Below are 15,527 nucleotides of genomic sequence, written 5' to 3' on the forward strand. Positions count from 1 at the left end.
CATCTTCTGCTGCAATGCCTTGGGGTTTTGGTGGCTTCTCCCAGCTCCATCAGCGCGAGGGTTTTGGGACAGGGAAGGGAGGACACAACTTTCTGGAAAGCTGGAGCTCTTCCAGTGAGGTGGCCAGTGCTGGCTGCTTCCCTCTTCCTCTAACAGGGGGGTTGTGGCAGAGGGAGGGGAGCAGGACACTGCGTAGCAGGTTCATCCTGGCCCGTGGCAGAGCTGGGGGTGATGTGGATGAGAAGAGGCTGCTCTGAGAGGCAGCTGAGTGCAGGGTGCTCACTGCCTCCCCTCTGCCCCACCAGGTATGGCAAACTCCACGTGCAGGCAAACGGGGACCACGCCAGGCACACTGTGGACGAGAGGATGGAGCTGAAGAAGTAAGTCTGCCTGTGCTGTGGTGGCTCTGCTGGCAGCTCTTTGGGAGGGCTGTGTCATGCCAGCGCTGCTCCTGGGCTTGTGGGGGTGCACACAGGTTTCTCCTGGCACCTGATTCTCTTTACCTGTGTTTTCCCCCTTCCTGCAGCACCATCTCCTCCATCCTGGGGGCCTGGCTGGACCAGTACTCGGAGGATTTCCGCAAGCCCCCCGACTTTGCCTGCCTCAAGCAGCTCATCTCCTACGTGCGCCACAACATCCCCGGCTCCGACCTGGAGCGCCGAGCCCGCATCCTGCTGGCCCAGTTCCAGCAGCAAGAGCAGAGCGAGGCCGAGGCTGAAGGTGGGGTCCTCCCCCGGCTTGTAGAGCTTATCTGGGGCTGCAGGTGGAGGGAATGCTGCTGGTTGGCATTGAGGGTCTCCAAAACCTGAGCCACGTGGCTGAACACTCATGAAATCTGTTTACAGGGGGGGTCACTGGGAAGCCAATCCAGCTGCAGCAGGGATGGGATTTCTAAATGGATTAGCTAATCTGCCTTTAATCCTCTGTAGACACTTGCACCCAGGTTTAAAATGACTATCCTTTTATCTGAGCCTTGTTGCTGGAGGTGCAAAGCCAGATGGGAATGAAGAGCCCGGGAGGTGGGGTGTGGGTGTCTGCAGGGGGCTGGTGTGGGCACTGCAGTGCTCAGCCTCACCCTTGTCTCCTGCAGCTGTGGACCACGGCAGCTGCACCTTCCAGCTGGTGGAAGAGAACGGGGTTGGGGATGGGAAGCCAGATTTCCTCTCCTTCTCCCCAGAGATGGTGGCAGAACAGTTCACACTGATGGATGCTGTGAGTAGTCACCCACCAGCTGGGTCAGTGGTGCTCTGGGCATGGGCCTGGCTCTTCCCACCCCTTTTTCCTCCTGGCCTGTTCTCTCCCCAGAGAACACAAAGTAGCCCTTCTCCATCCCTTTATCTTCCAGGAGCTGTTCAAGAAAGTGGTGCCTTACCACTGCCTGGGCTGTATCTGGTCCCAGAGGGACAAGAAGGGCAAAGAGCACCTGGCCCCCACCATCCGTGCCACAGTCTCCCAGTTCAACAGTGTGGCCAACTGTGTCATCGCCACTTGTCTCGGGGACAGGTCCCTGAAGCCGCAGCAGAGGGCCAAGGTGGTGGAGCGGTGGATCGAAGTGGCTCGGGTAGGACAGCTCCCCTCCCACCTCCACCCAAGGGATGAGCTTTTGCCCTGCTGGAATACCAGCAGATCCTCCAGCTTTTTTTCACCCGAATCCCGTTATCTCCTTGTCTGCCCTCAGGAGTGCCGCATCCTGAAGAACTTCTCCTCGCTCCGAGCCATCCTCTCGGCCCTGCAGTGCAACGCCGTGCACCGGCTGAAGAAGACCTGGGACGAGGTCCTGCGGTAAGGAGCTCCTGCAGGGCTGCTTCCAAGGGGAAGAATGTGCTGTGGCACTTGAACGTGTCAATGGGATCACCTCAGCTCCAGCATTGCCTCCTGGAGCGTGCCCAAAACCCAGGCACCAGTGTAAGGTGTCAGGGACCTCAGGAGGGTGAGGAAATAAAAGCATCATCACCTCACCCTTCCGTGTGAAACACCTTGGAATAGCTCCCAAACAGCAAGGAGCTGAGCACAGCTGGGGTCATTTGGGTGAGCAGAAGAGAGCCCAAGGAGGAAACCCCACCATGGCAGCATTGCTGACTTTTCCCCTTGTTGCCCCTGTGCAGGGAGAGCTTCCGCACGTTCCATGAGCTCTCAGAGATCTTCTCCGACGAGAACAACCACTCGCTGAGCCGGGAGCTTCTCATCAAGGTAAGGGGAAGGAGGACCCACATTGCCCTGTTCCTGGCAGGCAGCTCAGCTTTCCATGGCGTTCCAGCCACAGGGATAAAGCCCTGGCAGAGCTGCTGGAGTCGCAGGCATGGGTGCAGGCAGGGTGTGCTGAGTCTGGGGAGCAGGCAGGGGTTTCAGACCAAGGCTGGAATTTCTGTTTCTCCACCCAAAACTTACTACTTGGAGCTGGCAAATCAATTCAGGGAACAGATGAGCACTGGGATGGGATCCAGAACACCAGGTGATAGCTTGTCCCCAGAGGCAGCTGCATGTTAACAGTCTTGTGCAAAGCCCTCTTGATTCCAGGTGGGGTGGTGGAGTTGGTGAAAGGCTGCAGCAAAACTGTCTTTATTCCATGTGGAGCTTCTCCACAGATCCCAGCCTAGCTCTGGTTTAGGGACTGAGAGGAAACAAAATGCAAAAGGGAACAAAACATCCCATTAGGGAGGCATTTATACAGAAATGAATTTATACAGAAATGAGAGCAGCAGTTCCTATCCACTAAGGCTCTCCTCTCTGTGAGCCATGAAAAAGCTTTGATTTCCTCCTCTTTCCTACAATGAAAGTTATATAAATGAAAATGGGTGTGAATTTTAGCTAATAGGTATTAGTGCTATTTCCCACCTGTGCTGATCCCACCTCTCCCCACCGTCCAGGAGGGCACATCCAAATTTGCCACCTTGGAGATCAACCCAAAGAGGGCTCAGAAGCGGCAGCAGCAGCAGCGAGAGATGGTGAGTCTGGCAGGGCTGTCCCTGTGCCCCGTCCCCAGCAGCTGCCTGGGCTGGTCCCAGCTCTGCTGACCCCACTGCCCCTTCTGTCCCCACAGGGCGTGATGCAGGGCACCATTCCCTACCTTGGCACCTTCCTGACGGACCTGGTGATGCTGGACACGGCCATGAAGGATTTCCTGGATGTATGTACCTCCTCCCTGTCCTCCCCTTCCTCCCAGAGCTTGGGCTGATAAAAGGAAGGCTGGTCCCCCCTGTATCCTGTGTCCCACACTGCACATCCTGTATCCCACACTGCACATCCTGTATCCCACACCACATCCCATATCCAACTCTGCCCATCCACCTCTGTCCCAAGGAAATAGGCTACTTTTTCTCAGCAGGGTTACTCACACTGCAGTGGCAGCAAGACAGAGATAGACAGGGGAGGGAGTAATATTCTTCTGCCTGCTCCATACTGACCTTCATCTCTTTCTTTTCCAGGGTGGGCTGATCAACTTTGAGAAGAGAAGGAAGGTGAGAGCTTTGCCCTGGCAGCTGCACAGCAGGGCTTACCTGGTGCAATCACAGGCTGTGCCAGTCACTTCGGGCTTGATCCCTCTCCTTTTTTTTCCTTTGTGCTCTTCAGTTTTGGGGGAGGGGATTCTGGTCTCATGGCTTCCATTTGCTGCAGGAGTTCGAAGTCATTGCGCAGATCAAGCTGCTCCAGTCAGCCTGCAACAACTACAGCTTCACCCAGGAGGACCAGTTCGTGGAGTGGTTCCACAGCCTGGAGCGGCTCAGTGAGGCCGAGAGGTGAGTGAGAGGGGTCTGGGGCTGTGTTGGTGCCTCGGGAGGTCCCACCACTCATTTCCTCTGACAGCAGCAGCTGCTCCGTGCTCCCCTCTCTGCTCTACCACCCTCACACTTGGTGGCAGCACAGGGAGCTCAAACCCTCCTCTCTCCTCTCCCAGCTATGGGCTGTCGTGTGAGATTGAGCCACTGTCAGAGTCAGCCAGCAACACGTTGAAGGCCAAGAAAAACACGGGCATCATCAAGAGATGGAGCGAGTGAGTCCCCGGCGGGAGGTGGGGGCCAGCATGGGGCATCTCTGGCTGGACATTGCAGGGGACCAGCGGGCATGGCCACTGTCCTGCCAGCCAAATGCACCCTCACCCTGCTCCCTTCTCACCTGCCCCACCTCTCTCCTGGCAGCCGGCAGCCACCGAGCACCGAGCCCTGTGCCAGCGGCAGCTCCCACTCGAAATCCTTCGACCAGCTCAAGTGTGGGCAGTACCTGTGCAGTGGGGACGCCACTGACTCGGTGAGCGTCACCTCGGCCGGCTCCAGCAGCTCCGACGTCGAGGAGATCAACATCAGCTTCATCCCCGAGTCCCCCGACTGCCAGGAGAAGAAGGTACATGGCAGCTCTCAGGGTCCAGGGGTCCCAGGGCCACTGTGGCCATCGTGTGGGGACTGTCCCACCTCTGCCCTGGCGCTGGGGCTGGGGGGAGCAGGCGGGGGGCCCGGGGGCTGCTCGGGAGGCCCCTGCCCTTGGCTGCTCTGGCAGCACGGCAAGGCTCTCGTGCCTCCGGTGGCTGTAGTTGTGTCGGTCCCCCGTTGTCACAGGTCAGTGAGATCCCTCTGGCCTCCCTCCCCCAGCGCTGGTACGCCCCGTCTGTGGCCGATGGAGAAGCTAAACCCACTGTGTCCTCCGCATCCCCTCTCCTCCCTGCCCTCCAGTTCTGGGAATCCACCTCCCTCTCTTCCCTGGACACGTCAGGCATCGGCTCAGGCTCCAGCAGTGCCTCCTCCTCTTCCGTCTCCTCCACGCCGGTGACGGCCTCCCGCACACACAAGCGCTCGGTCTCCGGCATCTCCAGCTACTCCTCACTCTCGCTGCCCCTCTACAACCAGCAGGTCGACGACTGCTGCATCATCCGAGTCAGCCTGGCTGTGGACAACGGCAACATGTACAAGAGCATCCTGGTTAGTAAGGTCCCCAGGGAAGCACCAGGGAGGGGTGGGTGGCTTGTCCTGTTTAGATATGGGCGTGGCACATTTTGGAAGGAGTGGGAGGCTTTAGCAGTGCTCTGAGCTCCCAGCACTCTGTGCTCACAGGTGACGAGCCAGGACAAGACCCCCGTGGTTATTCGCAAGGCCATGGCCAAACACAACCTGGATGGGGACCGGCCTGAAGACTATGAGCTTGTCCAGATCATCTCGGAGGAGAGAGGTGTGTGTGTGTGCTGGGGTGTGGGGGCTTCCCGGGGCAGCACCGGGCTGGAGCTGGGATGAGAGGTGTCCCAGTACCTGGAAACAAACCTTAGCCCCACTCTGGTCCCTTTTCAAGGAAAGGGCACCTGACTGACCCTCATCTTTGTTCACTTCCAGAGCTGAAGATCCCCGACAACGCCAATGTCTTCTACGCCATGAACTCCGCTGCCAACTATGACTTTGTGCTCAAGAAGCGGGGCTTCTCCAAGGGGGTGAAGATCAAGCACGGCTCCAGCTCCACCCTGCCCAGGATGAAGCAGAAAGGCCTGAAGATCGCCAAGGGCATCTTCTAGCCTCAGCCCCACTGCCACCCATCACCGACGGGGCCTTGGGGGCAGCTGCTCCGGGCTTGGCTGTGGCCGGTCCTTGTGCTGCCCTGCAGGGCAGAGGAGTGACCCTCAGCCACGGGCGACGGCCGTGCACCTCCCTTCCGCACCCAGAGCTCAGAGTTTGGCAACTGGTGTCAGTCTCCGCCTCTCTCTGCGCAAGCCCCCGTTCCAATCAGGTCTTTTTTTCTACACAGGAAGGCAGCAGTGGGGGGGATTTGTCTATTTTTTGTTTTGTTTTGCTTTTTTAACCTTCCACGGTGCGACACTCGGCCAGCCCGGCCAGCCCAGAGCTGGAGCCCGCCTCTGCCGTAGGTGCCTTGTGTCTGAGCGAGCCGAGGAGCAGTGACTTGCAGAGGGGCTGTGTGACAGAGCAGAGCAGGAGCCACCATCACCCTGGAAGGGGCTGCCAAGCCTCCTTCCCAGCTTTCCCAGTGTTACCTCCACGTCTGTCCTCCCTGCCACCACCACAGAGCTCTGCCTGTCCTTCCCTTGGGAGAAGCCACAGGTGCCCTGGGCTGGGAGGTGAGCTGGAAGGATGCAGCCCTGTACCAGTGCTGAGCCCTGTGGCTGTGCCATGATGGAGTGGATGCCTCGTGCTCTCCCCAGCTGGAAGCCTGCGTGGTCTCGCTCCTCTCCCGATCCAGCACATCCTCCAGCTGGACTGGGCCAGTTCAAACTTGCACCAAAGATCAAATGCCAGTGTCTCTTCTGCCAAGGGGGAGCTTCAGGCCATGCCCCCAGCGTTGCCAGCCTGAGGAGGAGGAGAGCAAAGTTCTGTTTGAAACTGTGTAAATAGAGACTTTGGGTCTGTGTGGGCACACGAGGGGCCGGAGAGCTCAGGGTGCTCCAGGTGCCCCAGCTGCCACTGCCTGACCCACAGAAAGTGCCACTCACCTTGGGCTTTAACCGGACTTTTTCAAACACTGACTATGGGAGAAGCAGCAATGAGACTTTTTTTTTTTTTTTTTTGTATAAAACAAAAAAGTTTACTGATTTTTTTTTTTTTCAGTATTTATTGGTTGTAAATAGAAGAAGCAAACTTGTACATTTTACTAATCCAGCCTCCCCCTGCCCTGCAGCCCAGTCCCTGTCCTGTGCCCCCCTGGTATTTAAGGCTGCTGGGAGGGACGCTGGCAGCAGCAGCAGCATTGCTCTGCTGTGCTCACGGGGTGCAGACCCTGCCAGCCCCCCCTCCCAAATTCTCTACCACTAATTGCTCGAGCAGGGGCAGACATGCTTGTTTTAATCATTGTAAGAAACACTAACCAAAGGGGGACCTTTTGTTGCTCCTGCCTCCGTCTCTGTTTTTTAAGCGCGTCATTCCAGCAGGTCTTTCCCGTTTCCCATCCGTCAGAGTTCCCAGGTGGTTGCGGTGCCTTCCCCTGCTCCAGGACAGGGACCACACTCCAGGGGCTGGGGCTGCTGGGGAAGAGGCTGCTTGGGTGTGAGCGTGGCTGGCACGGAGCTCATCCAGCCCCGTGGCCCCGCGGGCGGCGCTGCCCATGATGCACATGATGGGAGCTCTTGGCTCCCTGATGCAGGGGCAGCCTCCTGCCTCCCCCCTGCCCAAAGCCCCTTCCCCTGGGCACCAGCACCCCTGGGAGGGTGTTCCCTCTGCTCCGTGCCTGCCCACCCTGGGACTGTCCCCTCCCCTCCCGCCGGTGCCACCGCGGGGACTGGCTGTACCGTATGTATTTTGTACCACTTCAATGAAGGAGCACACTGCCCGGTGTGACTTGTACACAGCAATGTAATTAGTCTTTGCAATAAAATACTGATGCTCAAACGTCTCTGCCCCAAGGCAGGGCTTGTTCTGTCCTCCTTCCCCAAAATGGCAGCACCTTCCTGGAGAAAGAGGGATGGACCTGACTGTGGGGGAGTTCATACTTTATGTTCACTCTTGTGGGTTGAAGTTTGTTTTGAAAACCAGGCTTTTTTGGCTGAGGGACCACGGCTCAATTTTGAAATGAACCTCATTCCTTTGAACCTGTGAATTGAAACTGTTGCATTTTCCACGTATAATTTGTAGGGTTTACCACTTTTGTTACAAGTAATAGCTTTAAAAGGAACTGTAACAGCCCATAGGGCCTCTCAGTGGAGGAGGAGGTCTTAAGTCCTTTTAAAAAAGAAGCTTTCAGGTGTGCTCACAACACACTGGGGAATGCACAAGATCCAGAAAATGCCAGTAGCTCTTTAATTTTTGGGGCTTCCATTTGGTGGGAACAATGCAGCTGGCAGTGGCCAACTTCTGTGCACCTGAAGCTCTGCCCCTCTGCCAGCTGCCTCCAGTCCTTGCTAACTGCTAGCTGGGGAAGTCAAAACAGACCTGAGAAGTGTATCAGGTAATGAGGACAACAAACACTACACCCCAGGAAGGGAATTATTCACTGCCAGAAAGTGTATTTTCCTGCAGGTTTTATTTCCAAGACGACCAGTGGGGCTCAGTGCTGAAGGCATGGCTCAGTATTTTCACTCCCTCTGGACAAGCAGACGGGCAAAACCTGCCTTAGGGACTCCAGCAGCACTGGGCTGCTTCTTCTCCCAGCATCTCCTCAGGCACCTTTTCTATTTTCCACATGGCCACCAACCTGGAGAGAGTGCACTCCCACACGTGGAGAGATCTGGGAATGCAGCTTCTCCCATATTCTGGTGTGTTACCAGCTGGTTTGGATTCTGGGCTTGCTCTTGGGAATGCATTGAGCTTGCTGGAGGGTTTCTCAGCCAGCAATTCTGAAAATGCAGGCAGTGGCTCCCAAACATCCAGAATGCTGCCCACCAGCAGTCAGTGCAGAGAGAACATCATCAGCTTAGTACAAGCTCTGCTTTCCCAGATCCTGAACCCTTGGCTCTCAAGGAGCAAGAGCAGAGACAGTCCTGTCCACAGCAGCCACACTGCTCACTGAGTTCACACATAGTCCAGAATTTCTGTCTCCATTTCATTTTCACTCCCGTCAGAAGGCTTGAAGTCCTCTTCCTCCTCCTCTTCATCATCCTCATCCTCTCCAGACTCGTATGCCAGCTGTTCTTTGCCGTCTTCATTGCTTGTTGTATTTGAGAAAAGAGCTTAAATTGGGAAGAAAGAAAGACACTGTGATGCCTCTCTCAGTGCAACGTGGGAGCGTTTGCAATTGGGTTCCCAGAACATGTGAGAGGAAGGCAGCAGCCTCAGGGGCACAGCTAATATTGCACATCTTAACAGAATCTGATCAAGCCCAGAGCAATCCCTCTCCACACTCCAGGAAGGAGAGCAGAACAGCAGCAGAGCTGCAGTGCTGTGCCTCCTCTTCTGCCTCATTCTGACCCAATTCACTGAGACATTATTGCTTTGGCCCAGCATCATGAAGAAATCATCTCCTCACTTCTTGGTCAATCAATAATATCAATAAAAACTAAAATGCCACCAATAGATACATCAGAATTAAGATCTTGATTATCACTGTGCAAAAGACACTTAAAAGCTGAAGGGCTTTTGATGCTGGGAAGATGAAATAGAGAACCTTAACTCCCAGCCATCCCTAATGCTAACCCACATTCCCAGTGCAGGCCAACAGCCTCAGCTCCCACACTGGAATGAGCTACATCCCAGAGAACACACAGGAGATGCAGGAACACTTCTGCCTCAGTGCCAAGGACAACATCCTCATGTTCAAAGCATCCTTACCAGGTCTGGTGGATCTGATGATCTGCTTTATCATCAGGGACATGCTATCCCTCAGGTCATCACTTGTCTTGGCAAGGCACCACCCGTCCCGCTCCGTGCATTCCGACTCCGTGCCGTCATTCCGATGGACGATCTTCTGCAGGCTAAAGAGCAGCAAAAGGGAAGGAAATGTTAATCTTCTGCACTCAGGTGTGAGTTTCAAATGAGACAGATTGGTTTACTTCCATTTCCCTTCACTGAGCTGGAACAGCACAGTTGGCTATCCAGATAACAGTCAGATGGGAAAGGAAGTTCATGTGTGAAAAGACTGTTCTGTTTTTATTGAGCAACTAAACACCTCTGATGTCCCTGCTCAGGGGGAGAGGGGTGAATGGACGGAGTATAAACAACAGGCTTTGAAATCTGGCTCTAAGACTCAGCTGTCAGAGTGCAGTACCTTTCCACGTTTAAGTCACAGAGCTGGTAGAACATCTGTCGGTAAGGGGGTAAGGCTCCTTCTCGGAAAATGTAGATGGATTCCTAAGAGGAGGAAAGAAGGAAAGGATTCATGTGCATTTTATGCTGTAATCAAAGTACTTCCAATGGGCCGATTCAAGAACATGGTACTTCCAAGAGAAACAAGTTTTAACGCATAAATCTGTATGTGGCAGAAGATAAAGCTGAATGAGGAATGCCCCAAAATGTCCCTGCAGCCACAGTCACACCAGCACTGCTGTGCAGAGAACACACTTCACCCCTCCAGCCTGCAGCTCTGTCTGCAGCCTGTCACTGCCTAGCAGTGCATCATGGGCTTCCTTCTAGCAAAAAAAGGAATAGTAAGACTCATTTATTTATTTATTCCACCCTGTTGGATTTTGCAGCATGATCTGATAAAGACATGGTGATTTTTTTGCACTTCGCTGCCCATGAAGTTCCAATTTCATCAACTGAAGCAAAATTCTCCTCACATCTAAGATGAGGGTGGAAAGCACCAATCCCACCTTGTAGCATGTAACAAAATACACTCAGGTGGTGTTGCATAGTGCCATATCCAACTGGGAGCTTCCCAGGCAAATCTGAGCACATCAACTCACTCACAGCTGATCCCTTGATGACTGGTAAGTCAGGAAACATCCCAATTTCACTGAGATATTTCAAGATTTTGGTATAGAAAGTCATGCTTACCTTCAGCTTATACCTGCTGGAGGGGGGCTTTTTTGCCCCAGATGTACCAGCTGAACCCAGCCCCTGTTTCAGGTCGTGGACACTGACTGTGTGACTTCCTGAAAGGAAAACAAAGAGTTCTAATAAGGGACATCTTTCATATTGGACTGTCTCTTCTCTCTGTTGATTCAACAAAACCAGACCAACCAGCAACAGAGCACGTGCTTTGCTCATTCTTCAGAGATGTTACTGGACAGTCCCAGGAAAAGTGCTGACTTGGGAAGCTTTTTCCAGAGCCCATTTGTTCATAATTTTAACCTTTTCTACTCTCCTTTGACATAGAAAAGAGAACTTCCCCCATTCTCTGCACCTCAGTGAATTCTGAATGCCCAGTGTGGTTTGCAGAACTCCCTCCTGCCTGCTAACAGATATTGTGGCTCAGCCAGACTCCCACAACACTTCCCAGCAGATTTTTTTTCTGGCTTAACAGCAGCAATATTATAACCAGAACACAAGCTCCAGTTTTGGCTCAGCTAGAACACAGGAAGCCCCTTCACCACCTGTGACTAGGATGGGGCAAACAGAGAAGCAGAAGAGCCAGGCCCTTCTGGCCCAGCATTACCTTGTTTCTTGACAGTGATGGGCAGGCTGTAGTTGTACGTGCTGCGTTTTGCTTTCACAGGCATGTCAGTAGCAGCATAACCTAGAAGTGAAAACCAAAATCCAGTCATGACCTGAGGGCAAGCACTCTGCAGAATATCCCGAGCTCAGGAACACAAGGGCTGGCCTGGTGTGGGAAGGGCAGGCTGGTCTTTGGGATGTGCTGGCTTTAGCAGGGTGGGGAGAAGAGATAACAAAACCCTTTAACTTGGAAATGTGATCTAATGTCAATGAGTGGATGTCAGCTCTGTCATGGACTTATTAGATGGCATCAGAAACTCCTTTTCCTCAACTTCTCCTTTGCAGAATCAGAGCAGGGAACTCCACATCCAAGGTCTGAGACCCAGCATCCTGCAGGAAATGCTGAGGTCCTTGAGGAAAAGCTGCTATGTGAGCACCAGAATTCCTGCTTGGTGCCTCCCCTGAGTGAGGAGGAGGATGCTCTGCTACACCCACTTGGGCTTGGAACACACGGAGGAGGAAAGGCAGAGTTTAGAATGTGCCAAATGAGGAAAGAGCTATTGCATACTGTGAAACAAAGTATTACAGGAGTTTTAAAAGGAACTACAGTAAACAAGGAGCTCAAAAGGTGGCATGTTCATCAGAGCAGAAATATGGCAAAAGAGTTTGAAAAACACATAAAAAGAAAAATACTACCAGGATTAACCAGAAAGCAGAGAGAGCAGCTCTGTGGGTTGGGCCCTTTTACCATATTTCATTCCACAGCGAATTCGGAAGTCCAGCACTTGATAAATCTTTGCTTCGGGGTGTTTTCTGGGGTCATACCCAAACCTAACCCATAAGCTTCTCCAAGGACCTGTTAACTGCACAAACACATGAGGGAAGATGGTTACAAAAAAGCACCACAGTGTTGCAACTTCCTTCAGTACCAAGGTCCTTGGAAAGTTCTAATATTTTTCCTCATTGCCCAAAGATATTTGTTTTACCAGCTCTTTGCTCACTTGCCATGCCAATATTTATACACTTGGCAATCAAAGCATCAAAGCACAAATATTTGTGTGCTTTTACAAACCAACCTGCAAGGTCACAGCCAAGTGCTTGTGTGGAAAAATTCTGCTACCACTGCCAGGTGAACAGTCACTTGGAGTGTTTGACCTGCAGAGGTGGTTAGAACCTATGGAGCAAACAGTCACTGAATCCTCCTTGGCTTCAACTTTGGTTCTAAAGCGTTTCCTTCCCCCTGTCTCTTTACATTAAATTAAACTCAGGTACTTAGTGGCAGGACCAGGAAGAGCCAGGTGATGCTCCCTTGCTCACAGATGTACCACTCACCATGTAATAGGCCAAATATGGCAGCAGCACCTTCAGCTTGTCTGGATGGACACTGATGTTGGCTTTGACTGCATTGCGAGACCACACAGGACGCACTTCAAAGAGCTGAAATGACACACAGCAACCACACAACAGTGGCAAGGGGTTCCCAAAGGCAGAGCAGCTTTCCAAGTGGACTCAGGTCCATATCAGGGCCTTTGGCCCTCCATAGGAGCTATTGGATGGTGATGGGAGAACTCGTGGCTTAATGGGGCTTAATGTGAGTTAACAAAAAGGGGCTTAATGTGAGTCAAGCCACAGATTCAAAGCTTGACTTGCAGAACTGAAATGAACACAGCAGAGTCAGTAGCATCTACTCACAATTGTATCAGGCACTTACAATCACCAAGAATTTCTGGGAAAAAAAAACGTACTTTTTCCTCCCCAGCTTGCTGCAGGACAGTGGTCAGACCAGGAATAAAGCACACACCTTTCTCAGCTCTTCCTCCACCTTTTTATCCACAGGATTGGTGCACACTTTCTTCCAGTTCTGTACAGCAGCATCCAGTGGTTTAGTTGGGATTTCTTCATCATCAAAGTTGACAAAGATGGCATTGTGTGGGCGCCGGGCCCTGCTGAGGCCAATCAGGTTCTCACCAGACACCTGGGGATTGTTGTATCCCTCCCTAAGGAACAGGGAAAGACAAAAGGGTGAGCAATGGGTTGGTTTAACTTTGGCCCAACCTCCCTTGATCACACACTGGTACCATAAAAGACTCTCGTGGCACCACTGAAGAAAGAAAATTTAAATAAATCCCAAAACTTCTAAACTACATCAATTTGCACACTGACAAGAGGAGCTCTGCCCTGCCTGGCAGAAAACCCTGCAGCACTCAGGAATGATCTGTATGAAATGTGTTGGAAACATATTATGAGACATGGATTTGGACCTCAGTTTTGAATATTTGAACTCTGCTGTATGGGCTCTGTTTTATCAATGTTCCTTGCACTACAAATTACTCATCTCACACAGAACTGCAAAAGAAAGTGTATTAATCTTAATTTATGATAAACAAGAACTGTGAAGTCTTTTTTATTAATACATCAAAGTATTATCTCCAAGGGGAGTTACTTTCATATTAATGTTCAGTGTCTAATATAAATTCACAGCATGAAGACCACCTCAGATAGGTAGAGTTTCTCTGATGTATATCTGATTACCCATATGTAATTTGAACATCTACAGAATATGAAGGGCATAATCAAAGAATAATTAATATGTTCACCCTCTGTTTAATATGTGTTTCACTCTCTGCATTTGCTCTCCTGGAGCTACTGCAGCTGCTCACTGGGACAGAGGCAAAGCAAGAGGGAACTACCAACTCAATCTAGATTTTTTTTTTTCTTTTAAAATTGACAGTGAAGGCCAACAGTGAGAAAACAAAAGATGTTTCTTGTGGGAGATCTCCCAGATTGTTCTTCTGGCAAAGCCAGTTGGGGCCAGGAGAGCACAGAACACATGGCATTGATCCTTGGAAACCCTGCCCTTGGCTCCAGCCCTCTGGAAGCAGGCAGGAGCTGTGTCCTGCATCCCATACTGTGTGAGGTGAGCTGGGACAGGCATCATCTTCACCTCATGCCCAGCTCCCCTCACCTGGCAAATCCTCAAGCGGAATTTTGTTGAGGTTGCCACTGCCAGGCAGCTTCTGGTGGGTTTTTGCCTCTGTTTTGCCAAATCAAGAGAGATAAAACAGCACAAGGCAGGAAATTAAAAGGGTGAAATATCATGAGAAAAGACACTGACCTGTGCTGTATATCTGGGCGATAAAAATAGTCCACAGGAGTGTCCAGACGTGAGAAAATGGGTGGTGGGATGTAAAGAGGTAAATCTTTGTTGAAGAATTCTTCCTTCTCTGGTTTGAGCATCAGGACTTTGTCATACATGGAGGTTTGTTTGCCATCAGGGCCAGAGTGCATTGCCAGGTACTGGAAGTCAGACATTCCTGTAAGAAGCAAAAGTTAAAACACTGTGAAGTTTGTTGTGAATCCAACAATATTTCTCACACTGAACTTTCAGGAAAAAGAGTCTGACAAGTTTATGCAAAGGTTTGTCCAGCAAGGAGGCTGTAACAACACTTGATTTTCCTTCCAGTCCTCAACTGCTTAGGGAGAAACACTTCCCTTTCCCATCAAACACACTCACCTCTAAGCCACGTGCACACAACCCCAAGGGTTACCTTGAAATTTGTAAACAGTGGTGACAATCCCAAGAATCTCCATCTCAAACTGGACTTCTGGCTGGATTTGTTCCTCGGGGTCCACCTGCTGCTTCTTCCTGCTCCTCCTCGTGACCCTGAGCAGCATGGTGGAGGTGGGGAAGCGGTTGGCACACACGGGGTGGCAGTAGGGGTCCTTGGGGCGGAAATACAGCTCCAGCCTTTTGGCAGGGTCGGCGTAGATCTGTCAGCAAGGGGGGCACAGCCCCTGTCAGCGTGGCACCCACACAGCCTGCGCTGCTGTGCCAGCCCCCAGCCCCACACGCTGCCCTGGCACCGGCTGTTCCCCTCACTCAGCCCCAGGGGGATCACTGCTGCCCCACCAACCCCCGCAGCCACTCACATCCTGGCTATCGGGAAGAAATAAATAAAAAATATAATATCCTGGATATGGATATGAGGAAGAAAGTCTTCCCTGTAAGGGTGGGGAGGCTCTGGCACAGGGTGCTCAGAGAAGCTGTGGCTGCTCCATCCCTGGAAGGACAGGTTGGAGCAAGCTGGTCTAGTGGAAGGGGTCCCTGCCTACAGCAAAAGGGTGGAATTGAATGAACTTTATGGTCCCTTTCAACCCAAACCATTCCAGGATTCCGTGATTTTACTGCACACCGCCTGAATCCGTGCTCGGGGACAGCAGGGAAGCGGCATCACCCCCAAACCACCCATGGGCCCCGCGTGGGGACATGCTGGGCTGCAAGGACTCACACAGAGGGCCCCACTGGAGGCTCTCCCCGGCCCCGACCCCTCCCGCCCCCATCCCCTCGCCCAGGGCCGGCCTCGCCGCCCCTCACCCTCTGCCCAGCGAGCCCACACCCCCCGGCCCCCCTCACCCGCGACACCCCCTGCTCTCCTCCCAGCGTCCGCAGCATGGCCCCGACGTCCCGCACGAGCCCCGGGTACTCCACGCACACCAAGCGCGGGGCGCGGGGCAGCTCCAGCACGGCCGAGCCCCGCGGGCCCCGCTGCCGCGCCGCCGCCATCGCTGCCGCGC

The 15,527-nt window shown here is 52.8% G+C and overlaps 2 protein-coding genes across 5 annotated transcripts in view; one reads left to right on the plus strand and one right to left on the minus strand.

Annotated features, from left to right (window-relative positions):
- RALGDS (ral guanine nucleotide dissociation stimulator) overlaps positions 1–7,313 on the plus strand; it is a 56,625-nt gene extending 49,312 nt beyond the window's left edge. For 2 of the 4 annotated variants that reach the window (XM_053996167.1, XM_053996164.1), the window contains exons 4-18: positions 306–380; positions 527–720; positions 1,091–1,212; positions 1,346–1,561; positions 1,679–1,782; positions 2,106–2,190; positions 2,868–2,945; positions 3,041–3,127; positions 3,426–3,458; positions 3,616–3,737; positions 3,896–3,991; positions 4,137–4,338; positions 4,551–4,910; positions 5,043–5,157; positions 5,316–7,313. In XM_053996167.1, the coding sequence (XP_053852142.1) occupies positions 306–380; positions 527–720; positions 1,091–1,212; positions 1,346–1,561; positions 1,679–1,782; positions 2,106–2,190; positions 2,868–2,945; positions 3,041–3,127; positions 3,426–3,458; positions 3,616–3,737; positions 3,896–3,991; positions 4,137–4,338; positions 4,551–4,910; positions 5,043–5,157; positions 5,316–5,491 (2,065 nt within the window). In that variant the 3' untranslated portion in view covers positions 5,492–7,313. The remainder of the gene's footprint in view (positions 1–305; positions 381–526; positions 721–1,090; positions 1,213–1,345; positions 1,562–1,678; positions 1,783–2,105; positions 2,191–2,867; positions 2,946–3,040; positions 3,128–3,425; positions 3,459–3,615; positions 3,738–3,895; positions 3,992–4,136; positions 4,339–4,550; positions 4,911–5,042; positions 5,158–5,315) is intronic. The other 2 variants (XM_053996165.1, XM_053996166.1) reach the window with 2 other exon arrangements.
- A 612-nt stretch (positions 7,314–7,925) lies between these two features.
- On the minus strand, positions 7,926–15,522 carry GTF3C5 (general transcription factor IIIC subunit 5). Its single transcript, XM_053996170.1, has 11 exons — positions 15,367–15,522; positions 14,501–14,723; positions 14,068–14,266; positions 12,754–12,949; positions 12,285–12,389; positions 11,701–11,815; positions 10,954–11,034; positions 10,353–10,450; positions 9,625–9,707; positions 9,189–9,331; positions 7,926–8,590 (listed from the first exon to the last, which is right to left on the minus strand). The coding sequence occupies exons 1-11, from the start codon at positions 15,514–15,516 to the stop codon at positions 8,433–8,435; spliced, it is 1,551 nt and encodes a 516-aa protein (XP_053852145.1). The 5' UTR covers positions 15,517–15,522; the 3' UTR covers positions 7,926–8,432.
- Between the last annotated feature and the right edge of the window lie 5 nt (positions 15,523–15,527).

Source organism: Vidua macroura, chromosome 21, assembly GCF_024509145.1.
Source record: "Vidua macroura isolate BioBank_ID:100142 chromosome 21, ASM2450914v1, whole genome shotgun sequence".
Taxonomy (NCBI): domain Eukaryota; kingdom Metazoa; phylum Chordata; class Aves; order Passeriformes; family Viduidae; genus Vidua; species Vidua macroura.